This window comes from Hyaena hyaena, unplaced genomic scaffold (genome assembly GCF_003009895.1).
Source record: "Hyaena hyaena isolate Hyena2069 unplaced genomic scaffold, ASM300989v1 scaffold_29, whole genome shotgun sequence".
Classification (NCBI taxonomy): Eukaryota; Metazoa; Chordata; class Mammalia; order Carnivora; family Hyaenidae; genus Hyaena; species Hyaena hyaena.
In genome coordinates this window covers 3,149,574-3,175,650 of record NW_024080661.1, presented here as the reverse complement: position 1 = coordinate 3,175,650, position 26,077 = coordinate 3,149,574, and the positions used below count along the sequence as shown (strand labels likewise).

The following is a 26,077-nucleotide window of genomic DNA, read 5'->3' as shown; positions in this document are numbered from 1 at the left end:
CGACCGTGAGCCGGAGGCAGGGTGGCGGCGGAAGGGCAGCCGTGCCGCCACGCGAGGGTCTCGGGCACCCACGTGGGTGGGAGAGCGCACGGCCGCACCCGCCCCTGCGTCCCCGCCGCGAGGCTCCGCGGGGCATCTCCCGAACGGGCCACCAGAGGAGGGCGGGGCCGCGCAGCCCCGCGGACGGAAGTCGGCGCGCAGCTTCCGGCGCGCGGAGATGACGCCCGGCCCGCGCTTCCGCGTTGGGAGCCGGCGGCGGATCCCGGGACTCGGAGACCCGGGGTCCCGGCAGCGGGGCGGCCCGCGGGCCCAGGGTTGGGATGCATCGCCGAGGGGTGGGAGCCGGCGCCATCGCCAAGAAGAAGCTGGCCGAGGTGAGGAGAGGAAGGCCGACCCACAGCAACCCCCGACTCGGGAGAGACTGAAGTCTTGGAGTAGAGCTCTGTTTCCCTCAAATCGCGCCCCCCTCCCCGCTCGGCCATCGCAATCTGACACAGGCTGCTCGGGTCCCGGGGAACGGAGATTCCTCAGCTTCCGGTGGATTGGAATGTCAGCATCCCCAGGTCCACCAGCCCTTTCCCCCCGCGTCTCCAAATTTCACGACAGACGGGTCGTCTAATGTACCTCCTCATTCCCCTTCCTAAGGAAAACCATTTAAGAGACACCCTCCTCCACTCTCAACTCACGCTGGTCTCTTTGTCTGACAGGCCAAGTATAAGGAGCGGGGAAGTGTCTTGGCCGAGGACCAGCTGGCCCAGGTGAGTCGATTGGAGGACTGGAGACAGGAAGGGAGACCCAACGGGGCGGACAGGACGCCTTTGATGTGAACTAGATCGTTTGGATGAACATTTAAAAATTTTTAAATTTACTTTTGAGGGGGGCGGGGACAGAGAGAGAGAGAGAGGAAGACACAGAATCCGAAGCAGGCTCCAGGCTCCGAGCTGTCAGCACAGAGCCCCACGTGGGGCTCGAACTCAAGAACCCCGAGGTCATGACCTGAGCCTGAAATCCGAGGCTTAACCGACTGAGCCACCAGGATGCCCCTAGGCTGTTTGGGTCAAACTAAAAACAGAGTATTTGGCGGATTCTGGTTTCTGGGCTGCTCAGATCATTTACCGACTTGCTAATAACAGTGACAGGTGACAACTTTGAATGATCACATGCTTTCATCATCCCTTGCACGTGGTGTCTGTTTTTGCTCCATGCACTGTCTTGTTGATTCATCCCGCCAGTCCTATCAGGAGGGAACTCTGCTCTTCCCAGTTGAGACTGGAGGACATTTGGGTGATTGATCCAAGGTTACCTGCATAGTAGGTGGTAGAGCTGTAGGATTTAGGAGGCTTTCACTTGAAGTGCCTGCAGATAACCTGAACGGATTGCTTACCCTGTGTCGCCCATCACCACCACTGTCACATCTAGGTCCATTCCAGCAGCCTGTGTCAATGAGGGGGTGCAGTGCCTGTGGTTTCCTTTTCTAACACTTCCCTTTTCTGTACATGCCCCGAGTTTACCTCAGTTATTGTGACTGGTGAAGAGGAGGAGGAAGCAGTTGAGCAAGGAAGTGGGTCCTGGAACTGAGAAAAGACAGACACAGGCTGTGCCCTTTGAAAGCTCCCGCTCATAAGGGCGTCAGCTGGGAATGGTGATTATAACGTTTCTAATATGTGGCAAATGAGGTGTTGGCCAGGAGTGGTTACTCTCTGTGGGTAGAAGATACGCTTTGTTAATTAGAGAAGGGGAAGGAAGAATACCCGAGAAGTCAGAAAACCCCCAAACCATTAGTCATTTAGCTTTGGAATGCGGTCTGGTAGGCCCACACCCCTCCCTTAGGGATTCTGTATTTGGAGTTTGTTCCCAGAAAGGTCCATGACTGAAAGAGTAAACAGTCACTGCACACCTAATTCATTTTCTCTTATCTAGCCTTTCTGTCAGTGGCCAGATTTCCCTCTGACTGCTGCATTCCCTCATTAAAAGAAAAAATTTTTTTAATGTTTTATTTCTTCTTGGGAGAGAGAGAGAGACAGCTTGAGCAGGGGAGGGTCAGAGAGAGAGGGAGATACAGAATCTGAAGCAGGCTCCAGGCTCTGAGCTGGCTGTCAGCACAGAGCCTGACTCGGGGCTTGAACCCACAAACCGTGAGATCATGACCTGAGCCGAAGTTGGAGGCTCAACTGACTGAGCCACCCAGGCACCCCTGCATTCCCTCATTTTTAAAACTTTGGGGCACCTGGGTGGCTCAGTTGGCTAAGCATCCGACTGCAGCTTGGGTCGTGATCTCAGGGTTCATGAGTTTGAGCCTTGCGTCTGTGCTGACACCTTAGAGCCTGGAGCCTGCTTCGGATTCTGTCTCTCCCTTTATCTCTGCCCTTCCCCTGATTGCGCTCTGTCTCTCGCTTTCAAAAATAAATATCTTTTAAAAAGTTTACTTATTGAGAGAGAGGTTTTGAGCGCTCACAGGTGGGACAGAGGCACAGAGAGGGAGAGAGAGAATCTCAAGCAGGCTCCTCGCTGTGGGGCTTGATTTCAAGAACCATGAGATCATGACCTGAGCTGAAATCAAGAGTCAGATGTTTGACTGAGCCACCCAGGCACTCCCCCCACCATTTTTCAGACAAAATGAATTATGAGGTGCATCTTCAATCTATTGACAGTTTCTGTGGGAAAAAGGAAAAGAAAGCACCACATTCGATGTGCACACTGATTGTTAGAGGCATCCTGCCTTTAGAATAGGAACATGGTGGGGGGGGGAGTGTGTTTTATTTTTTATAGATTTTGTTTTTAAGTAATCTCTCCACCCAATGTGGGGCTCAAACTCACAACTCTGAGATCTGAGATTACTCCACTGACAGAGCCAGCCAGGTGCCCCCAAAAATGTGTGTTTTGGAATTGAAGAAACATCATGGCATCCCAAGTCAGCTGACAGCAGCCATGAAGGGCATTCTTTTTAGAGATAAAAAGAGAAGGAATGAGGAGTGTCTGGGTGGCTCGGACAGCTGAGGGTCCGACTTCAGCTCAGGTTATGATCGCAGTTTGTGGGTTCAAGCCCCGCGTTGGGCTCTGTGCTGACAGCTCAGAGCCTGGAGCCCGCTCTGCGGATTCTATGTCTCCCTCTCTCTGCCTTCCCCTTCCTCAGCCTCTCTCTCTCAAAAATGAATAAACGTTAAAAAAAAAAAAAAGGAAAAGAAAAAAAGAGAGGGAACAAGACATAGCATCATAGTCAATCTGGAGGAAATAGGTGATTTTACCCCTTGCCCCACCCCGGGCCAGGAACTTATTTCTGGCATCTGATTATCACTTGGCTGGGCTGCCCCTCACCTCCCCCTTCTCTGTCCCACAGATGTCAAAGCAGCTGGACATGTTCAAGACCAACCTGGAGGAGTTTGCCAGCAAGCACAAGCAGGAAATCCGGAAGAATCCGGAGTTCCGGGTGCAATTCCAGGACATGTGTGCCACTATCGGGGTGGATCCTCTGGCCTGTAAGGAGTTGTCTGCAGGGGTTTGGGGTCCTCACCCATTGTCAGGGAGTCTTCTAGAAGGCTCTCCTACAAGGGCCTGCATGGAGAGCCCCCAGGTGTGGTCAGTGGCGTGGGTGGCAGAGGGCCCCCTTTGATGGGAAAGCAGGAGCCGCTGGAGCGCAGGCTGGCAGCCAGTGCACCTGACCTGCCCTTGACGGCTCTGCCGTGGGACCGTTTAATGGCCGTTTCTTCCCGTTATTAAAAAAAGAAGTTCGTTTTAATGAAAGTAGCATGTAATTATGCAGTCAGTCAACGAGTGAGAAAAGGGAAAACGAGAAAGTCGCAGTCTCCTGACCCTGTCCCATAATTGGAGGGATAAATATTAACAGTCTAAGATTATCTTGCTGGACACTTTCATCATATTTATAAACTTTTTTTTTTAATGTTTATTTTGAGAGAGCGAGAGACGGAGTGTGAGCAAGGGAGGGGCAGAGAGAGAGGGAGACAACAGAATCCAAAACAGGCTCCAGGCTCTGAGCTAGCTGTCAGCACAGAGCCCGACTCGGGGCTCGAACACACGAGCTGTGAGATCATGACCTGAGCCGAAGTCGGTGCTTAACTGACTGAGCCACCCAGGTGCCCCTATAAACTTTTTTTTAACATATTGGATTATGCTATAACTACTACTCTCTAGCTGGCAGCTTTTACTCAATCAACTATGGTCCTCGATGGGTTTTTGAATGCCAGGCCTGCATATTTTTCTTAGCCTTGTCTATACCATATGTCCCATTATATTTCATTGTATGCTTTAGGAAAGGAAAGCTCAGTTTTTATTTTATTTATTTTTTTTATTTTTTTAACGTTTTATTTATTTCTGAGAGAGAGAGAGAGAGAGACAGTGTGAGCAGGGGAGGGTCAGAGAGAGAGGGAGATACCGAATCTGAAGCAGGCTCCAGGCTCTGAGCTATCAGCACGAACATAGGGCTCGAACTCATAAACCATGAGATCATAACCCGAGCCGAAGTTGGATGCTTAACTGACTGAGCCACCCAGGTGCCCTAAAACTCAGTTAAAAAAAAAAAATTTTTTTTTTAATGTTTATTTTTGAGAGAGAGAGACAGAGTGTGAGCAGGGGAGGGGCAGAGTGAGAGGGAGATGCAGAATCTGAAGCAGGCTCCAGGCTCTGAGCTGTCAGCACAGAGCATGACACAGGGCTCAAACTCATAAACCATGAGATCATGACCTGAGCTGAACTCGGCTGGCCGCTTAACCAACTGAGCCAGCCAGGGGCCCTAGAAAACTCAGTTTTGTAATATCCTGGAGCCACTTAGCCAAATAGAAATGCCTTTTAGAAGGCCCTCCCTTTACAACTGCCTGAGTCTGTCTTTTAGCAGGAATTGCCAAGCGTGTGATTGTTTTCAGGTTCCTGATTAGGAAATGGAGCCCAAGGACGTAGGCTAGGCAGGGAGGGCTTCCCACAGGATAGATGTTTTAATCCAGCTTCGAAAGAAAAGGATAGACATAAACCAACATATAACCTAGCTTTTTGTCTTTCTGTCTTTTAGCTGGAAAAGGATTTTGGTCTGAGATGCTAGGCGTGGGAGATTTCTATTACGAGCTGGGTGTTCAGATTATTGAAGTGTGCCTGGCCCTGAAGCACCGGAATGGAGGTGAGGGTGGCTAAGTCCTGTGTCTGGGCTTTGGACTTCCCTGAGAGGGAGAGAACCTTGACAGATGAGCTTGTCCATCCTCCGGTCTACAGGCCAGCCAGTAAGACCTTGAGAAGCTGTTAGGTCTTCAGAATGTGTCTCAGCCGCTTCATGCAGTTGAATCTCTGGCCGGTGTCCATGGCCAGGGGTAAATGAAATGACCGGATTGATTGTCTGTATTCTCTAGAGATTTTTGCCCAGGGAGCCCCTAGTTAGTATAGAAAACAGGGAGGTAGGAGCTAGGCCTTTTCCTCTGATACACAGTATGTCTGGGTTATGATTTTAGCATTAGTTACTATAGGCCCTGCCACTCCAAGGTAGGGTGATGCCAGGTTTTGGTGTTCCCCAAAATGTGACCTAACAGTGGTCATCCGGTGGTGTCATCTTAATAAGCACATTGAATGGTCAGTGTTGAAGTTAAGAAAGAAAGCTTAGAACCAGTTATAAATCATTGGCCATAATTAGATATAGCCTTGATGTTACGTGAGGGCTTATAATTTTTCAGAGATGACATTGCCTTTGTTTTTTTTTTTTTAACGTTTGGTTTGGTTTAGCCATAAAGGTAATCCTTCATCTGGTCTCCTCTCCCCTCCGATAGGTCTGATAACTCTCGAGGAACTACATCAGCAGGTGTTGAAAGGAAGGGGCAAATTCGCACAGGATGTCAGCCAGTAGGTCTTGCCTTCCAATCCCTTGCAATATAGAAAAGTCTTTAAAAACCAGGTTTTTAAACCAAGTTTCCTTAAAAACTTTTCTCTTTCCTGCTCATTATCTGTAGGCTCCTTTAGGAATTGTTTCATCCCAACATGCTTTTTAGAATACTGAAAGTACAGAGATCTAAAAAAAAACCCCAAAACCACCCATTCCCAAAGGAGAAATGACAACTGTTAACATTTCGGTGTATTTCCTTCTAAGCATTATTATTTTTTTTCATGTATACATGTGTACTGTTACTGTTTTTTTTCTTTTAAACTTGAGGCTGTGTAAACGCAGGATTACTCGAGGTTAAGGAAATGAGCACATGCACTCAGAAAGGCTGGGGCAGGGGCTGGGGGTCAGAAGATGGGGCCCGGCCTCTCTCTAGGGGACTTCAGTGTGAGACATGGTAAAAAAAAAAAAAAAAGCTGTCAGTATGTGGGCTGGGTATATGGTCTACACACTGTTTTGTGGGGTTTCTTTACCCCCTAATTTGAGTTCATTGCTAACTAGGAAAAAGCCAGCAGGAGCGGGCCCAACTTTCCACACAGCAGTCAGCAGCTGGTTTGCCCTTTGCAAAAGTGGATAAGCGTGTTCTACTCTGCCATAGTTCACACCGCTGCCTGCTGTCCCCTGCCTTGAGCTCATTCATTCACATTTCCCGAAGGGCTCGCGCAGGCATGTTTGTGACCTCTGGCCGGGGTTCGCGTGGTTAGCTGAGTGCGGAGCCTGATACCTGGTAACGCCTCCCTCAAACGTCCTGGGCACCGTTTGGTGCCCTTTGACCCCGCCTGTTCACTCCCGGCATTGACTGTCGCCGGTCTTCTGAGTCTCCCGTCCGGGTGTCCAGCCCAGGGGCCGAGCCGGAAGCGCGCCGTCGCTAGGCCTGGCCTGCCAGAGGTGTTTCAGCGGCTCTTCCCCACCCCAGAGACGACCTCATCCGGGCCATCAAGAAACTGAAGGCGCTTGGTACTGGCTTTGGCATCATCCCCGTGGGTGGCACCTACCTCATCCAGTCCGTCCCAGCCGAGCTCAACATGGACCACACAGTGGTGCTGCAGCTGGCAGAGGTAGAGCGCGCCTTCCGAGGGCCCAGGGCCGACGGGGCGGGACGCGCGCTGGGGGAGCGGGGCGGGGGGGGGGGAACGCTCTGGCCTTTTCCCCGTAACTCAGGTCCTCTGCTGGGACTGTCTAGGGGACGCACTACTCAGACCTGTGCTTCTTTAGAAGACGTTTATTGAGCAGCTACAGTGCGAAGCACCGGGCCAGGCTGTGGCACGCAGGACGACGGGGACCACGTTGTCCCTGCTCCGGAGGAGCTTACAGTCTAGCGGGGCAGACAGACATGCAGACAGCGGACTGTATTTTCTCGTGTAGACAGGTTCTTGGATACCTTCTTCAAACTACTTTACCGACGGATTCTTCAGAACAAACATCTGATCTCGTTGACCGGGCCCCTGTGCCTCGGCGTGCCTTACGCACAGTCCCTCTTCCCCCAGATCCTTATCATGGCTTTAGGGAAGACACGTTTGGTTTTCTTTCCTAGAACCAGAACAAAACTAAACAAGGAGGGGCATATTGGGGAAGGTCACCACTCCTTCCTGCCAGTTCATTATTCTGAGTCGCGCCATTCTCTAAAGTTCTCGGAGAAAGTCTAATGTTTTAGTACCAGGGATCCCCTTTTTAGGACTGAAGCCCCCACCCTACTTCTTGTTACCTTTAAAATCGCTTCTCTCTCTCGCTCTGCTGGGACTTCTAAACATTCTTTTTCTGCGCTCTCAGGTTAGGCTTCGCCCAAGGGCAGTCCTTGGTCCCAATGGGTAACCCCGCGGTTGCGGGGCAGACGCTGGGTTCTTAGGGAAAGCACGCCGTTAACCGACTGCCCGTTCCTCCTTCCTCCAGAAAAATGGCTACGTGACCGTCAGCGATATCAAAGCCAGTCTGAAATGGGAGACCGAGCGAGCGCGGCAAGTGCTGGTATGTGAGTTTCGGAACGGCCCAGAAGACAGGGCCCCGGACTGGAGGAGGAGGGTGGACAGGCAGCACGTGGGCAGAGCCTAGCCTTGCCCGCTGGCCTCCTGCCTAGAAGGCACGCAGAAGCGACCCCACGTCTGAGGGCGGCACTGAGAGGCACAGCCGAGGCAGGCTCCCAACTGCGGTAGGCGAGCCCCCCACCTCTCCTGGCTCCAGACTGGCAGAGCCTGGGCAGACCATTCACACAGTCTGTGTCGGAAGTAACGCCGTTCACACAGAGCGAGGGGAGTTTTTAACTACTTCATTCCACAGCCGGAATCGTATACTCTTCTACTGCATGTTGTACTTAGTTTTTTAGCTACAGATTTCATGGTACTAACGAAAGGCTGATGGGAGGGAGGAGTATGAGAATGTAACCCTGGCTTTCATACCTTCTTCCTTACCCAGGCAGTTTAACTAGGCTTCATTTCTTCTGGAAAGCAGGGTAGCAAAAATATCTGTTTAATGATGCTGGGCACAGCCAGCCCCTCTTGGGCCTGTTTGCAGCTGTAGGAACTGCTGAGTCCGTTCTAAGCCAATACGGCCCTTCCATTCACTGCTCCGTAAAGCTTTACCCACAAGGCAACGAACGGACACGGAACTAAAACGGTGACTCCATTTTGCTTCTGGGAAACAGGGTCAGGGATTTGCCCAGGGCCCTGCAGCGAACAATTCTGTGGCCCCCCACATCCCTTCCGTGACGCCCCGCTCTGCTCGCCTTTCCCCCCTTTTCCATCAGCACGGGGAAGTGATTCGGTAGCACTTCTTGCACCTCAGGCCAGGGTCAGGGCCAGACAGCTCTGGAACCGCAGTCTGATTGTGTAAGTGTGTGAAGGCACTCGGGCAGATCTGGTTTGAAAACCCCAGTGAAGCCCAAATAGGTTTGGGAGCTGTCCGTGCACCCTCCGGCGACCCTACCCTTTTCACAGACGCCTCTCCCCACCTCTTCCCTCCAGGAACACCTGCTGAAGGAAGGGCTGGCCTGGCTGGACCTGCAGGCCCCGGGGGAGGCCCACTACTGGCTGCCAGCTCTCTTCACCGACCTCTACGCCCAGGAGATTACAGCCGAGGAGGCCAGAGCAGCGCTGCCCTGACGCCGGGGGTGCGGGGGCAGCGGGCGGGCGGGGGATGGAGGGGCTGTTGGTGAATAAAGCCTGAACAACTTTTTTTTTTTTAAGAGTTCCATGTTTTTTTGTTGCCTCTATACTTTTCACCCATTATAATTTTTCATAAAGTGCCTTCACATTGCATCTTTAATGGGGAGAAACCTCAATTATCCAGCAACGAGGACCTGGGTGACACAGAGCAACGAGCACGCAGGAAGTGACCTGTACGGGTCACCTACAAGTTCACGGTAAAGCTGGGTCTAGAATGAAGGCTGGCTGTCTCCTGCCTACATGGCTTAGTCTCTTTCTAGCCCCAAGACAAATTACAGCCCACTAGTTCCCGCCCGGTCCTCATAAAAATGTTGATCTCAAACCAGCAGACCCTAACTAAGGGACGGAAGCAGGTATAGCCAGTCGTTCCTCTCCTCCAGCCTCCCCGAGGGCTTGCAGGTTCTGACAGACACGGCTGAGTGAAGCCGAGGTTGTTAGATGGTGGGTAGAGGAAACCGTGGGGTCCAGGGGCACTGACCCAACAGTGCACCTACGTGGTGGCGTTTCTCGCTTCCCAGTAGCTCTCCCCCTCGTGCGGCCCACTGGGTTCCTCCAGCCTCAGCGGTGGGAAGGAGCACCTACCCCACACCGTTTTATATCCCCCCCCCCCCCGCCCCGAATCCTCACGACCACTCCTCTCAGCTAAGTAGGCACCCTTAGTGTCTCGGGCGAAGTGTCCAAGGCCTCCACCAGAGGCTGCCAGCTGAAGAAGCAAAGTGAGCAGCCCGCGCCTCAGCGCACTCACAGCAGGCCCCCCTTTCCTGTGTCCGGGCTTCGCGCGGCACGGCACCGCGTGACCTCTCCCCATGCGCGTGGTCGGCTGAGAGGAAAAGCCTCTGCGCCAGAGGCAGGTGCCTTCACTGAGTAGGGGTGGGGGTGATGAGCCGAGGCTGGGCGAAGCAGCGTCCTCACGGTCTGAATGCTGAATTCCTAAGGGCCGGTTAAGTGCCAGAAACCAGAGAACCCAGTGGTTTGGATTATCCAGACTCGAGGCCCCCTTTCCTCACCAGGAGACACAGCCCAGGCGGTGCCCGGGCTCCAGAGCTGCCTGTCCCCGTGGGCCATGCTCACTGCCAGGCTGAGGGAGCCTCTCACTGGAAGCAGCTGAGGCCAAGGTGGCGCGTCTGCTTCTGGTCGGTGGGAAAGTTGTCACCAGTGGCTTTTGGGCAATTCACTGATCACGGACACTGTCAGATCCGGGCGTCAGGTGTGGTGGTTGAGGCCAATCCAGGCTCCCCTTGCACAGACCCTCCCACACCCACAGGCGCGTCCTCCTTCTGCCAAAACAAACTTTATTGCACCAAAAAGAAAAAAAAAACTTCATTTATGTACAGTCAGATATAAAGACATCTCTTGGACTCCTGTGCATATATTTCCTCAACTCAAGATTAGGGCGTAAAAGTCAGGCCGGTCCGCCAGACATGGTCTGCCTGCGGCAGGGCCAAGGAGAGGATTGTCACTTGAAAGTGGGAACACTTAAATGGATGACAGACAACCACTGGACCGACAGACCAAGGGCATCCTTCTAAGCCCTGTGCTAGCTCTGGGAATGGAAGAGGAAGTTGGAAGCAGGGACCCTGTTTGAGTCGAAGACTCTGCCTTAGGCATCCCAGATCAACTTCCGTTCCCCAGGCCCACTTCCTGTCCAGCTTCTTTGCTTCCTGCTCTCCCAAGTGGGTCGTTCTCCTTGGTGCCCAACTCCTCTGCCCCGCCCCCCCCACCGGGAAGTCCCACGACATCTCCCCTCCCCAGGAGGAGGCCTCCATGGCGGTGGGCGGGGCAGGTACAAGTGCCCCTCTCCCTCTCGCCTCTCCCTCTCGCGTGGCTGGGTACTGACTGAGGCCCTGCGTCACATGGGTCACCAACGCCCCACCGGGAGCCATAACAGGAAGAATCTGGAAAACACGGGGAGAACACGCCAAAAACGGGAAAGCTGGATTCCCTCAACGCCCAGTACCACAGGGCACCTACAGCACGTGTTTCCGAGCCAACCAGCTAAAGGATTGCTGCAGCTAGATACGGAGAGAGAAGCGACACGGCCAGGCAGATACCCATCAGAGCTAGTGACAGAGCAGCTGGGGTGGGGGGAGGGGGCAGGGGAGAGGGGAGGAGAGGAGCCCAGAGTCCCAGCCCCCTGTGCCGTTGGCTACCTTGCTCCCCACGAGTTCCTGGGCATTGAAGTTGAGGCAGGGGGCGGGAGGGGAGGCAGAGGCGGGGGTGAAAACACACCAGGACCCAACAGGGTTGGCGCGCGCCCCCCCGCTGCACCCCGCCCTCAGGAGAAGTACCCTCATCGCGGCGAGCGTTTCCGAAAACCTGTAAGAAACTATTCTATGTAGTGGCTCTAATGCCGTGCGCACAGCAGCCGGCCGTGTCTGGGAACTTTTCAAACCAGTGATTGTGGGGACAAAATCGGCTTCTCGGGGTGCCTGCGTGGGCTTCGGCCGAGACCTTGGTTCAGTCCCAGTCACGTTTACCTCTGGGGACCGGGGAGGGGCCGGGGGGCAGGGGAGAAAGGTGCTCAGGTGCTAGGTAAAGCTTACTGATCAGCAGCCTAGACTCCACCACTGTTCCTGCTCTTTGGTCTGTCTAGAACAGTGACTATAAATTAGGAGAGACAAAATTATGCCAGCCCATGGGAACTAATGAAGAGAGGCGGGGAGGAAAAGGGCGTCGGGAAGCCCTGCGTTCAAGACTGCAGACAGACAGACAGACAGACAACCACCCAGATTGCTCAAGTGTCACAGACAGCCCCCTCCCCCCCAGCTCTCTTCCGGGTATCCCCACAGATCGGCTGCGCACACTCCCTCTTGGAATCTCAGCTCTGTCTCCCACCTACGCCTAAGGAGCCGGCCCCGCAGAGAGGTGTGTCAGTTGTCGCGGTTGTGCCAGAGGCCCTCGGCCGGGGTGCTCCTGCACAGGGCCCTGGGGCCCCGCTATGGGACGAACACAGCCCCGGGCGCTCGAGAGCCGGGGAGGTCAGATGGGGAACGGCCTCCCCACTCCCACAGCCTGGGACCCGAGCTCGCTTGGCCTTTGCCATCTTGCAGGATGACGTCACGTTTGGAGGGAGGTACACAGTGCCTCTCCGTCCCTGGGGTGGGTGGGGGAGGGACTTTGCTGGGACTCTCGAGTGGGGGGAGGGGCGAGGGGAGCAGGGTCTAAACCCTCAGGCTCCCATGCAGGTCTGTCTCTGTCCCAGACGAACTGCTATCAGAGTCCATTTCGGCGTTCTCGTTATGCAGCCTCTCCAGCACTTTCTGACGAATCAGTCCCAGGCGCATCAATAGGGACTGGTAGTCAAAGTGGCCACGCTTCTCTCCAAAAGGGTCCTGTGGGGGAAAAGGAGACAAGGGGGATGGAAGATTCGAGTCTGGATGGCTCCCCCTAGAGAGCACAGCTCCGGGCCCACGCCAGATGCACATTCGACTCCTCGACTCCGGGAGTCGCTGGAGCGGAGGACGGTGCAGCCCTGAGGTCCCGCCGGCAGGCGACCTAACGCAGGAATAGTTTAGAACCTTGTGGCACGTTCAGCACCCAGAGAGGTCTGGCGGGGGCCACCACGAAGATGTGTTTTGTTCCCTGCAAGCCGCTATGTGGAAGGAGGCCAGAGGAAAGGTGAGGCGGATCAGGAACAGAAACTCCGGACCGGAGCTGCAATCCTGCAAGGCGCCGGTTTCCAGCGAACTTCGTAAAAACCACACGCGAGAAAAATTAGCCTTCTTTTTTCACACACTGAGAAAAAAGGAACCTGCTTTCCCAACGTCACGGGCAAGTCTAGAACTCAGGCCTTCCAGAGACCCGTCACCACCTTCCTGTCCAGGTCTCTGGGGCTCGCTCCAGGGCCACCCGGCCCAATCCCACATCAAAGATCTCCAAACGTTTTGTAGAAAGAGGTTATTAACGGTCCCAAAAGTGTCAGGAAGGACTATGGCTGGAGCGGAGGGTCTAAACAAAAGGAACGTGAAATGCGCGGAGAGAGAACACGGCGGCAAAGCAGCGAGGCCAGGGACCCCTCTCCCGGTGAGTCCCGAAAAGGTCCACGACCTTCCCCTCACTCACTTTCTGCTTCGCCCACGTCAACGCCTTCCGCACTCTTCCCCCCCCCACGGCGCCCTCAGGCCAGGGAACACGAGGCCCCGCTCACGAGGGTGACGGTCCCCGAAGGCTGGACCCCACGCCTCCTCTGGGGCTGTCAGCCCTCCCGAGCTTCCCGCTCTCAGCCTTGGCTCCGCGGCCACCCACTTCCCTCCTCCCCAGACGCTGCTCTTCCCTCTCCTCTCATCGCGAGTTATTTTTCCTCCACGGAGTGAATGTCAGAAATGCTTTCAAATCCCAGCCCCGAGACGTCCTGGTGGCCAGCAGCCCATGGCAGGCGGCACACAGCTGCGACTCTAAAAAAAAGGGGTCGGGAAACAAGCGGACCCTGAGCCGCCCTTGCCCGCTGAGGCTGTTGTTCTGTTTTAAAGTAATCTGTGCCCCCAATGCTGGGGCTCCGACTTACAACCCTGAGATCAAGAGTCGCGCGCTCTACCGACGGAGCCGGCCGGGCGCCCCTGCCCTTGGAGTCTGAAGGCGGCGGGTGGGTGGGGAGTCCGTGAAGGACGGAAGGGGAAACGAGCGTTTCTAAGCAGCAGCAGCGGAGGAACGAAGACATTTACTCCTACTGCTGGTGGCGAGCGCTGGGCTCAAGGGCTGGAGAGGATCTGCGAGGGCTGAGTCGCGTGTGCAAGTCAGCACGATTCGACAGCGAGACGCCAGTAAGTGATCCAAGCGACGCAAGAACTGGCCCGCGGGGCAGCAGGAGTCTTAACAACCGGGGTTTTTATATTTGAGCCCATTTACACTTTGGTTTAATTAGAACCTCCTCTTCAAAACAAGCCTAAACTCTGCATTCTGTTTTTTTTTCCCTTAAGAGTTTTTGTTTATTCTAAGAGAGAGAGCACGAGCAGGGGAGGGGCAGAGAGAAAGTCCCCAAGCGGCCCCGTGCTGTCAGTGCTGACTCTGACACGGGGCTTGATCTCGCGAACCGAGAGATCATGACCTGAGCCAACGGACACTTAGGCAACTGAGCCCTCCCCGCCCCCCCCAAGGCGCCCCTAAGTGCTGCACTTCCCGGGTGGAGGCAGAGACCAAACAAGCGCTTACCATCTTTGTCACGGACTCTTTCAACACACAACGGCACACGCCCAACGTCGCCCTCGGCCTCGCTCTCAGAGCACCCCGCTGAGCTAGGGACACACCTCCCCCAGAGGCTTCACCCTTGTAACGGTGGCAGATCCTGAGGAGGCGGAGCATTCTTGGTCTGAAAAGACTACTACGGGGGGGAGGCATTCCAGACCAGCCCACAGGACGGTTCGGACTCTGCGCACCGGCCCCTCGCTCGCGCCCGCCGACAACTGAGAAGTGGTGCGACACGACTCAGGCGAGTCCGTCTCCTCTCTGGGCCGCGGCCGCCACCCCTGCGGGGGGAGTCTACCCGGTGTGCTGTGAGGCGTCTGGAGGCGGTGACGGGCTGAATTACCTGCATCGTCTGGCCTTGAAGGTGCAGGCGGTCTTTGCAAGCCACCTCATAGAAGTCGTAATACTCCAGGAAGGACTTCTCCATCACCCCGCTGGAGAACAGGCAGAGAAGCTGAAGTCAGGGACACGGCGGGGAAGGGCGCACCCCTTCCGCGCCTAACCCCGCCGCCAAATCAAACAGGCGGCTCCCGAGCCCGGACGCGGTACCCTTCAGCAATCTTTCAACGCAAGAGGGAAAAAGGGACAGCTGACGGCCTGTGGCTGGTTTCTCTCCTACGTCAGGGACTATTAAAGGAAAGTGACTGTCAGGACTTTCCCGGCGGGCTGCGCCCTCTCCACGTAAAGAGAAGCTCTCTGAACTTCCTCGAGTGACTCTCGGCCACGGCCCTGGGAAGGCACGAGCCACATCTTTCCCTCTGCGGTGCCCCCCGGGTGCCCCACACTGCATTCTGCCCCAAAGACTCTCCAGGGGACGAACGGGCAGAATCTCCAAACAGAACACCAAGCACCCCGTGGGCTCTCCTGCCACATACGTACCGTAAAGGCTCGGGGCAGGGACACTTTCCTTCCATCATGTCACAGACCGCCACTCTGATGGTCTCGTGCCGAATACATTCGTTGTAATTTTTGCTGTCTCCAGGATGTCTCTCCTGTAACCGCACAGCCAAGAGCAGCCGAGTACGGGATGTAGGCAAAGAGAAAAGTCAACAGGGGGAGACTTCAGGATTCATACGGGGCACGTGACCCAAGCAAACGCATCAAGGGAGACTGCCTTTCCGACCGCGGGGCCGATCCACCAAGAGCAACTAAGGTTTTATTTTTGAGACCATTCGCCTCCCCCGCCACGCAGGCCAAAACCCAGCCTCTGTTACACGTCATTCAACCTGTAAGCAGCCAACTAGTCCCCCACCCCCCAGTCCCCTAAGGCTGAAACGAGAGGCCTCTGAGGTCGAGTCTGTGGGAAAGAACCAATGGTAGGAATGGTGGCGGGGATGGGAAGGTACACTTGACGTTAGGAGTCGCAGTAAAGAACTCTGTCAAGGCCAGGATGCTTCCCGGTTAACTCCGTTTCACGTCTGCAGCCGTCCACCAGCAAGCCCTGCGCCAATGAATACGAATCTATCGGAAGTAGACAGTGAACTTCAAAAGAAAACTCCAGCTTTGAGAAAGCCGGCATGAATGCGCGAGTGTCAGCGGGAGGGGGTACAGTCTTCCGTCCCTGTAACTCTTCCATTGCTCCTCAACGCTCCTCCTGCCACCAGCCCAGCAATCAGAACCTCGGCCTCTGATAAAAACACGGCACGAACAAGAAAGAGATGCACACCCTCGGTCCACTGCCGTGGTTTCCGAAACGCATCACGGTGAGATGCACCCACAGGGGTGCCGTGGGGCGCGTTGAGGAAAACCAGCGTTCACCACCTGTCACACCAGGCAAACTACTAGCTGGCGCTCAGAAGGTCAGTTCTCTGAATCCCAAGCAGGCTCCACGCTGTCAGCACAGAGCCTGGTGTGGTGCTCGAACTCACAAACCGTGAGATCAGTGACCTGAGGTGAAACTAGGAGTCGGACACTTAATGACTGAGCCCCCCAGATGCCCCCCAGTGGGTCAGTTCTTACGTTAAACCCGATTCAGTTCTTTCTGATGATACATGATCTTTGGGAAGCCGGCCTGTCCCTGACTACCAGGATAACTAGCAAGTAGCCTATGAACACCATGGGGGAGACAAATGGGGACAGTGGGTCCCATCTGATTCCAAGATCGTCAAAGTTGTGTGGGGCCCAACGACAGTACTCTTCCTGTCCTTAAACCATTTTAGTTATTTAAGGAAGAAGTTGCTTGGACCTAACAACATAAGAAAGGGATCAGCCGGGCACTTCCTTCTGCCGGGGGGGGCTGGGGGGGGCCGCGAAAAAGCCACCTAGACACCAGGGGGCTGTGAACGGAGAATGTTTTGGAGTACTAAGAATAAAAGTCATGGGATGCCTGGCTGGCTCAGTCAGTGGACTGTGGGAGTCTTGACTTCAGGGTTATGAGTTCAAGCCCCACATTGGGGGTAAAGACTAATTAAAAATGAAATCTTAAAAAAAGAGAGGAAAAAAAAAATCACACCTCTCAAATTTCCAGACCAGGGAAGACCTTAAAATCAGCTCTTTGGTTAGCAAATAAGGCCTTTTCTATTTCTACCGAAGCCTGAAATCAAATACGCAATTTGTTTGGAAAGGACGGTTGGGGGAATGACTTTTGTGCATTCATAAGTGGTAATTCCCTTTGTTCTAGTCAAAGAGTTTAAAAATTAAACTTTTAATCACCTTGACAGAATTATTATCTTTGGGGATTAGTACTGGAACTCTTTTCTTCTGCTTGTGAGTAATCCCGGCTGGGGGTTTTGAACAATGGAGGAACTCTGGGCTCCAGGGCAACTATTGGGTTCTACCACCATCTGTGTGTCCTTGTGAAAGTTAACCAACCTTTCCATGTCACCATCACCTCATCTGACAGTGGGGACAACATCTATCCCGAGTTAGTATAAAGATCGAATGAGATATTATATGTAAGAATTCTGGGGCGCCTGGGTGGCTCAGTTGGTTGAGTCTCCGACTTCGGCTCAGGTCATGATCTCACGGTTTGTGGGTTCGAGCCCTGCATCAGGCTCTGTGCTGACTGCCAGCTCGGAGCCTGGAGCCTGTTTCAGATTCTGTGTCTCCTCCTCTCTCTGACCCTCCGCTGCTCACGCTGTCTCTCTCTCTCAGAAATAAATAAAACATTAAAAAAAAAAAAAAAGAATTTAACCAGTAGCCGGCAAATAGCATATCCTTGGAAAATACGACTCTCCTCTGCCTTCTCTTCGGCAGCACTGACTGAAATATTCTTTTTTCCTTTTTTTTTTTTTAAAGTTTGAGAGTGTGTGCTCACGAGTGGGGGAGGGGCAGAGCAAGAGAGGGAGAGAGAATCCCTAGCAGGCTCCACGCTAAAAGTGCAGAGCCCGATGTGGGGCTCGAACCCACAAACCGGGAGATCATGACCCGAGCCAAAAGCAAGAGTTGGACACTTAACCGACTGAGCCACCCAAGAGCCCCCTCGACTAAAATATCCTTGCCCTGGCTGACGACTGGCTCCTGTGGCCCTTCAGCGAACAGGAAGAAGTCACTAGGAAACTCCTCAAGGGGATACTGGAGAACGGACACATACAGAAAAACAAAACTGCAAAACGGCCCCCAAAGCAGGCTTAGAATTTCCCGACTCCCACGCTGTAGATTAAGTCCCAACTCCCATGTTGTAGATGAACCCACGTCATATGGAAATAACTGGACAGTGTTATCATGACTCACAGGGAACAAAATTCATTTTCAAGGAATACACAAACCAGCTCCCTTTTTCTCCTATGGTGACAAACAGGACCCTCAAGCAGACCTCTCCAAACCCAGCATTCTGCCCCCAGTTCCCCCCCCCCCATTACCTGCTCAAAGCCAGGCTCATTGTGATAGGGGTTCTCAGTCATTAGGGACTGGATGGAGATGAGCACGGAAGAGATGCTCTGGGCTGGGCTCCAGGCAGGGCCGGTCCACGTACTGCAAAACACGCAGAAGGAAGGGAAGGGGTGAGGCCGGGAGAGCAAGACTAGTGCACCAGCACCCTGGGGCCGGGCCACACCACACCACCATCAGTGACTCAACTTTCTCTTTCACTATTAATGCTCTGGAATTTCCCAGCCTGTCTCAACCTCATTAGCCAGAAATCAGTCAACTACCTAATCCTCTTATCAAGTGGGACAAAAGAAAAGAGGGTAAAGCAAGCAAGATAACTTTGAAGGGATTTTCATTGGCCTAAGAAAGAAACAGTAACCAGGGAAGGTTCCGTTCATCACAATGAAAGGAGTAGGAAAACAGCCTCAAAGGCAGTCTACACTTAGCCTCTGTGGATCTCAGAGCTTACTTATTTCCAGGATTCAGGGAGGGGACCGAAGCCCAGATACAGGCACAGAGGGGCCTGAAGTCATCTGGTTAGAGGCCTTGCTGGGGGTGGGGGGTGGCGTTGGTGATCAGGGATCCTGTTCTATATCCAGCCCCCAAAGAGTGTCGAACCCTCTGAAGACTACGGAACACTGCCGAAGGACAGGAAGCGAGTAAGGGGCACTTCTACGCTGTAGAGGTTCTGAAGTAACGCGTGCAAACCCTCTGGAATAAGAGAGAACACCAAAATTGTTCCTCTCCTCCATACACCTGACTGAGGATTTACTGGAGGAGGAGGGCAGCTTGGACATTCATGGTGCTGCTTCTTAGCTCAGATGCCGCCTGATCTGGAGGCTGAACACGACCTAAGCCAGGACAGGCTTGTTCAAGTGAACTGGCCAACCCCCTCTCCCTGCTAAGCTCAGGGAAGCCCTGCTAAGCGGCCCAGGGAGGCAAGCCCATCATCGAGGCTTGCTCTTTGGACCCTCTCCTCAGCCTGCTCCCCTCAGCTCTGTTCCCCCAGGAACACCGGCCCTGCACTCGCTAAGACTTCACATATTTGGGGAGCCAAGTCAACAAGGTAAATTTTCATCACGTTTCTTTTGTCGCTAAGGCAGCCCCAAGCCTTTTTGCTGGGGCGGGAGGAAAGGACCTAGAGGCTGACCAACCAAAGCGGTAGTCCACTAAGAACGCACGAGAATCTTCTACTCATGTGACTCGTCATGGCAAAAGTTCAATCTCAAGGCAGCTTTTCCTTTTCTACCCCACACCTTTCGGCCGCTTTTACCCGCCATCTGACTTCCCCCGTTTCTAACGCGAGCTGATGTTTGTTCCAAATGGTTTTATACCGGCCTGGTGAAGAGCCTGGTACAAGGACGCGGTCATGCACCAATGTCACAGGGAACCCCCAGGAGCCTCGCCCCTGTGGGCTATATATACCGCTATCCTACCAGCAGAGACAAAAACCCTGGCGACCTAAAGGATCTCTTTAAGGACAACTTCTTTTGAAGGACTTCCTCACTGCCACCATCACAGGACACATCCCTGGATCTGAGAGATTAAAAGGAAGAAAGCAGCGCATCTCCAGTCTGGTTCAGCTACGTTTCCCCCCCACACCCTGGGCAACACCGCTGGACAAGAGAGAAAACAGTACCCCCACTTGGGGCGACTTTCCCAACTTCGACCTGCACTTGGCCTCCGCCCCAGAGAAATTCAGCCTACATGAGAAAGACCCATCCAGAATACGTGAGAAGGCGCTTCCATTCTGAACTGGTAACCCCCAAAGGCAGTAAGAGGGGCCAAGTGAGAACTGCACAAAGCAAAATCTCAGTTGCGCCCAGAATCCAGAGGTTCCCGAAACTTGTCTCCTGTCTGATGTGATCTCCAGCCTCATTTCCCGTTCAGTTGTTAAAATGCCATAATCACCTCCACCACCGCCGCCACCTCCAAAGCCACTCACTGAAGAGACTTGGGAACAAGACACCCACCATCTTAGAAGGGCAGAGACCCGCGGCCTCTCTCAACCTGTTCGGGAGAGAGGTAAGCCCTGATGCCCTAAGGGAGTGGTTCTCTGGCTGGCTGGACTGCATGCCAAAAACCACCCGGAGGGCTCGAAAGACACAGCCTGCTGGGCCCTACGCCCTAGAGTTTCCGATGTCGAAGTCCAGCGCGGAACCCCAGAACCCGCGGGGGCTACAGGTTCCCAGGCACTGCTGCTGCTCAGGGAGAGTCACTTCGCTACGGTCTCCGCGGTGGGTCCTAAGTTAACTTCTCTCGTTTGCGCCTAGGATGGCACCCCTCGTGTACTGTCCTGGGGAGAACTGAGGAACCAGTCACGCCAATCATTTCCTGCGTCCCGTGCTCCGGGTGAGGAACCCTGGCTGATAAAGGCTGGCCTGGAGTAATTATCTGCTAGCAACCAACTTGGCCACTTAGAGAAGTCTCCTCTTACCCTAGAATACTCAAGCAGACTTTCCCATTGCGGTAGAAGTTGGGGTTAAACCTCACTGTGTTATTGCCCGTTGTCATCAGTTTGACCCGAGGCGGGTGGATGGGATAGTCGGGCGGACACCGAAACACGAACAGGAAGAAACCCCCTTCATAAGGAGTGTCAAATGGGCCTGTGATCAATGCATGAATCTGCAAAATAAAACCCCATCTCAAAATCGTGAGGTGACGTCCCATCCCAACCCCTCCTGGTTTCCGCGTGCTACCCACACGGGAGGCAGGGCCTCCACCCGGTCTCCATCCTCCAGAGCTCACGGTGCAGGGCCAACAGCCTGCGCTCACGCATACGGGGGAGGAGGGTGTTCAGAATTCTGCGGAATCCCGTTACAGCGGAGTGGCGTCTTGCTCAGGGATTACGCTCTAAAGGCAGAGCCCAAAGTGGAAATCGAATCTATCAAAATCGCCCTCCCCCGAGTGTCCTTTAAAACTCCCGTACAGCGTGGTTTTGGTCTAGACTTCCCTGACCGGGTGCTAGAGAGAACAGATAGAGATGGACCACCGCTGGGCCAATCTGTACCACACTATCCTAGCAGGTTTAATTTTGAGAAACGAATCCGTATTTTCACGGAGTCCATCTGCTGGGATTTGCCGAGGTTAAACATGCCTAGGACGCGACCACGCCCTGTTTCTGTGGGGCGAAGAGGGGGAGGTGAGATGAATGGAAAGGATCAACGGGATCGGAGGCCACAGCACCCGTGCCAGTCACAGGGCAGAGCTGAGGGCTGGGATGGAGGCCTAGGGTGTTGCTTCCTCCGCACGGGGCTCAACTCTACTGCGAAGGATGTGGCCCAGGCACCCTCGAGCTGTGTCAAAGACACACAACAGAACGGGGAGAACTCAGGGTCCACTGGGAAGCCCATCAGACCATCCCCAGAAAGTCCCCCAACACTGTAGGTTAGTTGAAAAAAAAAAAATCAACATCCCTTAAAACAGAACGCTAAACTCTTTTCCTCTGGCCACGATTATTGAACAAGCTTTTCCTGAAAGGAGAAAAAGCTGAATGGACCCCGTTATGTTTCTTCTTCTACAAAGGCTCCTGGGCACTTAAGTCTGCTCAGAATTCTAACAGCAAGACGAAAGAGGACCTGCAATCCAATGCCTCAGCCCCAACTCTGTGTGTGGGGCGCCCCGGATTATCTTTTTGCCCTCGGCCATTTGGAACAGCAAGCTCAAAAGGCATCAACATGACATCAATTCTGGGACCCCAGGGACTAGCATATGAACGGTGATACTCGACCGAGCACACGATGTCCCAGGAAAAACATTTCCAACCACGTAAAAGGAAAAAAAAAATCAATTTACAGGGAAACCTATTCAAAACAAAAAATAGATATGCCAACAATATAAAGTTGGAACTTTAACTGTTAAGAAATGTGAAACTACCAAGGGTTTGCATTTAAACAAGACTAGATTTAGGAAATCTGATGTCTTCCCAACAGCAGTTCAAGGGCACATTCACTCCTGCGGGGAGAGCAGTCAGTGACAGAGAGGCCCAAGTATCTATGGAAAGGGAATGTAAGCTCTCTTCATGGTTATGTGGAAGACAAGACAGGAATGGTCTTGGGGGATGGATAGGGACATTCAACAGCTACCAGTAAGGACAGGAGCCTAAGCAAGGCCCTTTAAGCATCAACTCTTTCCCCAGGCTCGCCCCTATCCCCAACCTTCTCTCTGCATCTGATTTATAGCGCTCTACATAAAAGTCAAGAGTGGCAGGATGGGGGAAGAACTGGCTAGTTAAAATGAATGGGGGGGGGGGATCATACAATTTATCATCCAAACTGGAGCATTTTTGAGAGTGAAAGAGTGTCCTAATAATAGTTAGGCTGGGACCAGAGGCATAAACATGGATTTTCCAAGCCACCCAGACCTGCTGGCCCCTGCATAAAAGACACCTGTTCAGGGCTCTGCCCCACCTCACTGTGTGACCTTGGGCAAGCCACAGACTCTCCTGGGATCTTGCTTTATTCGTTAATGTAAACAGGGGTGTGAGGTGGATCATCTTTTTAGGCTCTTCCAACTTTCTGGGCCCAGGTTCCCGGTAGCCCCCAACCCCTTCCGAGTTACGTACCTTAGTCATGTCAACAGTATCAGGAACAACGAACATTCCTGGAGGAGGCTCCTTATAAATGGACATGATATCCCTGTATAACACCAAGAGGAGGTGGGGAAAGGAGTGAGGGAGAGGAGAAGAGAGGGGAATCCCTTGAGCAGAGCGGCTGTTACCACCTCAGGGCGGCCGGGGTTTGAGAGAGTGGTGCTTGGTACCACAAGTGTCTTGTTGGCCGAGAAAGCCCAGCTGAGGACTTGTCAGGCAAGCAGAGAGCAAATTATTATCAAAAGGGCATTGTTTCCTCCGGGGGAGGGGGGAAAAATATCAGAGATCCCAATGGCATCAGATGTCACCCTGGAAAAGCCACATCCCATTTACTCTCTCTTCCTCCCACAGGGCAGCTCATTCACTCCCCACCTCCGAGATTCCCAGGTACTACAGCTGAATGCTCAATGAAGACTGTTCAGTAGCTGGGAAGACATAATCAACTCCACTAAAAAAAAAAACAAAAACAAAAAAACAAAAACGAATTCCGTAAACCATACAGCGGACTGCTGTTGGCAAGAGGAGTAAAGGAAGGAAGCTAGCAAGGAGCAGGAATGGAGCAGAGATCTCTTCAGACTGGAGACCCGGGCGGGGTGGGGGCGGGGGCCTCTGAAATTGCCGAGAATCTCACGCGGGGAAGGAAAGCTGAGGCGCGGTGCCTACTGTAGATGAGAGGGCTTGTAGGCTGCACTGCACAACCTGGAATGAATGCATCAGTTGTGAGCAAGGGTCTAGAGGGCATTCTGGGTGGCAAAAGCCTAGGGACACTTGCTAGGGTACCCAGGGACATAAAGGGCAAACAAGTGAGAGAGCAGAGGGACAGAGGGACGCAGTACTGGCACAACTCACGGGTAAGTCAGGACTGGAAGACGGCACAGGAGTAGAGAGGGGCGCTGAGATTCAAGTTAGAGGTGGCAGCCCGGAAGGAGCTGGCTGGCATCTGTGTGAGGCCCTGAGCAAGGCACTTTACACACAGTGTGCTGTTCAATTTTTATTACCACCGTGAGAGGTACATAGAGACAAGTGAAGGGACTTGGGAGCGTGGGGGATGGGATTACCTAGGCGAGAGTGGCTGCAGTGGGCGAGGGCGGGAGAGGAAGAGGCTGGTCATCAGGACACAGCTTTCAGGATTCCAAGCAGCTAAAAAGCACTACTCTTTTCCGATGCGGTAAGTTCTACACTAAGCATTTTTGCCAAAACAGCATCTATTAAATGATACGATCTAAGGTCAGTCACCCAAGAAATAGGCACAGAAAGGACGTGGGCCTTTGTTCCTGTATTTGAACGGGGTGTATTTGCTTCAGAAAAGTAAACCAGATGACCCAGAGGGAAAAATACAAGAAAGTCTTGAGTGGGATATTACAAGCCAGAGTGGGGGGGGGGCGGGGGGGAGGCGTGCATTCCTGGAACAGGTTATGAGAGTGGACAGCTTTGGGGTTTTGGAGAAGTGGTTCAAGAAGAGACTGCGGGTATGTGAGGGACGCGACCCAGACTTGGGGAGAGGGTTTGAGGAGATGGGGAATAAAAAGAAAGGTTGGCCTCGAGTCTCGAGCCAGGGAAAGCAAGATGTACGTGTGTTACAAACGGGGCTCCGGAGGAGACGACGCGGGGGTGCGGGGCGATGGGTGGGGCCTCCGGGCAGCATCAAGCGAGGCTGGGGTGGGGAAGGGGGGAAGAGAGGCGGCGCGGAAGACCGGAGGGGGTGTTGCTGAAGCGCGAAAGGGTCGGGTTTCGGGCGGGAGGTATGGGGGAGGGCGTCGGGCACAGAGACAGGAGGACTACAGGGAGGGTGCCGAGGGGCGGGGTCGGACCCGGGCACTCGAGGAGGGGTTGGGTGCGTGTGGAGCTGCGGGAGGGGGGAGAGGGGACTTGGATCGCGACGTTCCGGGCTGGCAAGACGTAGGCCTTGGAGCTGGGCCGCCGCGAGGGAAGCGCGGAGGCAGCGGGCGGGAGGGGGGGGTGTAGTGGGAAAAGGGGGGGAAGGTCGAGCCCCGGAGCTCGGGGCTGGGGGAGGAAAAACCCCGGCTCACCGCTTGATCCGAAGTAGACACTGCGGCGCGGTTCGCTCGCCGTCCCAGTCGGAGCTGAGTGTGGGGTCCCAGTGGCTAAGCAGCGCGGCCCCGTGGGCAGCGGCCGAGGGCGGGAGCCCGGGCAGCGGAGCCAGGCCGCTCCCCGGCCCCCCGGCCCCGCCCGCCGCCGCCGCCGCCGCCCACACATCCGGCAGGAAAGGCGGCCCGAACCCGCTGCCGCTAACGCCAACGACACCGGCGACGCCGCTCGCCCCGGGGCCTGCCGCCCCGGCGCCCGCCGTCGCCGTCGCCGCCTCCTCAGTTGGACTCTCCGCCATCGCTGCTTCGCTTCCGGGACTGCTCGGCAGCACGTCCGCCGACCAGAGCGGCCGCTGCTCCCTCCCGCTCCCGCACCACCGAGAGCCGGGCCAGAGTGTCCCCACCCTCCGCTTCCACAGCCCGGGCGGCGCTGGCTCCGCCCACCCCCGCCCGACCAGCGAGAGGCGTTCGGCAAGAGCGTCCACCCACGGTCCTCCAGGGCGAGAGGGGGTGGGAACAAGCCGGCTCGGCCGGGGCTCTGGGTCTGCGTTGGTCTCCCGCTTTGTGGGCGGAGGGTCTGGGGCGTGCCAGGACGTCGAGGAGCGGTTAAGAGTCCCGTGTCGTGGGATATTTTATTTTCAAGTGTGACAAGAGGAGGAAAGAAGGGTCCTGTCCCCACCCTTAACGGGAGCGACCCTCAGTCATGTCCGTGGGATAGAATGGGGCTCTGGCTTCCTTGGGGGAGGCTCGAATAGATGAGTCGACTTGCTTAGGGCTCTTTAGGGTCTGAAAACCTCGAATTTATCCTTAATCCCCGCATCTTCACCCACGGAGGGCAGGCTGCCATTGACCCCAGCGTGCAACAGGACCAAGAGGAAGGAATCCGAGCCTGCGAGTGAAAAACGCCCTCGTTTGAGTTTATTCAATATACATTTATGAAGGGGCTACTAAATGCCAGGCACTGTTGCTAGGCGTTGCCATAGGGATAATGAAACAGACCTAGAGAAGCTCGGTAAAAGGAAGAAAATCAGGCTTCCTGCCTCCAAGCTCGGTCTTTTTTTTTTTTTTTTTTCTTCCCGCAAGTCCTTGAGTATAAAGGAATCAAGGGACTGGGAGCTTAAATTCTGGGCGAATTCCTCAAGACTCCTGAGCTATGCAAGGTGAAAGACATACTATGGACTAAGAAAAACAGAAGGCTTCCAAAAAAAGCTTTCCCTCTTCTCCCTAGCAAAAACACAGGCTCATAGTCTTATCGGGATACCCTTGGTCAGATATGTTTCATAATTTAGAGTAACGCTCCCAGTAAGGTCTGGAGCAGCACCCAATAATATTGGTATTTTGACAGCATAGTGTATGAATATTCATACAGGTCAAACAACTAGCCTCGCTCTAGTCTATTTTGCCTCCCAAATTGTTTTGT

General features: G+C 54.1%; 2 protein-coding genes across 2 annotated transcripts; one reads left to right on the top strand and one right to left on the bottom strand.

The window, feature by feature from the left end:
- Positions 1-231: 231 nt before the first annotated feature.
- SNF8 (SNF8 subunit of ESCRT-II) lies at positions 232-9,050 on the top strand. The gene is made up of 8 exons (XM_039227886.1): positions 232-374; positions 708-758; positions 3,338-3,476; positions 5,021-5,125; positions 5,763-5,835; positions 6,789-6,930; positions 7,763-7,837; positions 8,830-9,050. The coding sequence occupies exons 1-8, from the start codon at positions 321-323 to the stop codon at positions 8,965-8,967; spliced, it is 777 nt and encodes a 258-aa protein (XP_039083817.1). The 5' UTR covers positions 232-320; the 3' UTR covers positions 8,968-9,050.
- A 1,255-nt stretch (positions 9,051-10,305) lies between these two features.
- On the bottom strand, positions 10,306-25,062 carry UBE2Z (ubiquitin conjugating enzyme E2 Z). The gene is made up of 7 exons (XM_039227685.1): positions 24,640-25,062; positions 22,583-22,655; positions 20,456-20,643; positions 18,012-18,123; positions 15,091-15,203; positions 14,555-14,645; positions 10,306-12,362 (listed from the first exon to the last, which is right to left on the bottom strand). Exons 1-7 carry the CDS (start codon positions 24,954-24,956, stop codon positions 12,192-12,194), a joined length of 1,065 nt encoding a protein of 354 aa, XP_039083616.1. The 5' UTR covers positions 24,957-25,062; the 3' UTR covers positions 10,306-12,191.
- Between the last annotated feature and the right edge of the window lie 1,015 nt (positions 25,063-26,077).

What these genes read in the sequence shown, in the direction of transcription:
- SNF8 (XM_039227886.1), top strand. Translation starts at nt 321, where the DNA reads ATGCATCGCCGAGGGGTGGGAGCCGGCGCCATCGCCAAGAAGAAGCTG. An exon ending in CCTGAAGCACCGGAATGGAG is followed by an intron (nt 5,126 to 5,762) that starts GTGAGGGTGGCT and finishes CCCCTCCGATAG; the next exon opens with GTCTGATAACTCTCGAGGAA. An exon ending in AGCGAGCGCGGCAAGTGCTG is followed by an intron (nt 7,838 to 8,829) that starts GTATGTGAGTTT and finishes TCTTCCCTCCAG; the next exon opens with GAACACCTGCTGAAGGAAGG.
- UBE2Z (XM_039227685.1), bottom strand. Translation starts at nt 24,956, where the DNA reads ATGGCGGAGAGTCCAACTGAGGAGGCGGCGACGGCGACGGCGGGCGCC. An exon ending in GTCTGCTTGAGTATTCTAGG is followed by an intron (nt 18,124 to 20,455) that starts GTAAGAGGAGAC and finishes CGTGTTTTGCAG; the next exon opens with TACGTGGACCGGCCCTGCCT. An exon ending in TTCAAGGCCAGACGATGCAG is followed by an intron (nt 12,363 to 14,554) that starts GTAATTCAGCCC and finishes TTTCCCCCACAG; the next exon opens with GACCCTTTTGGAGAGAAGCG.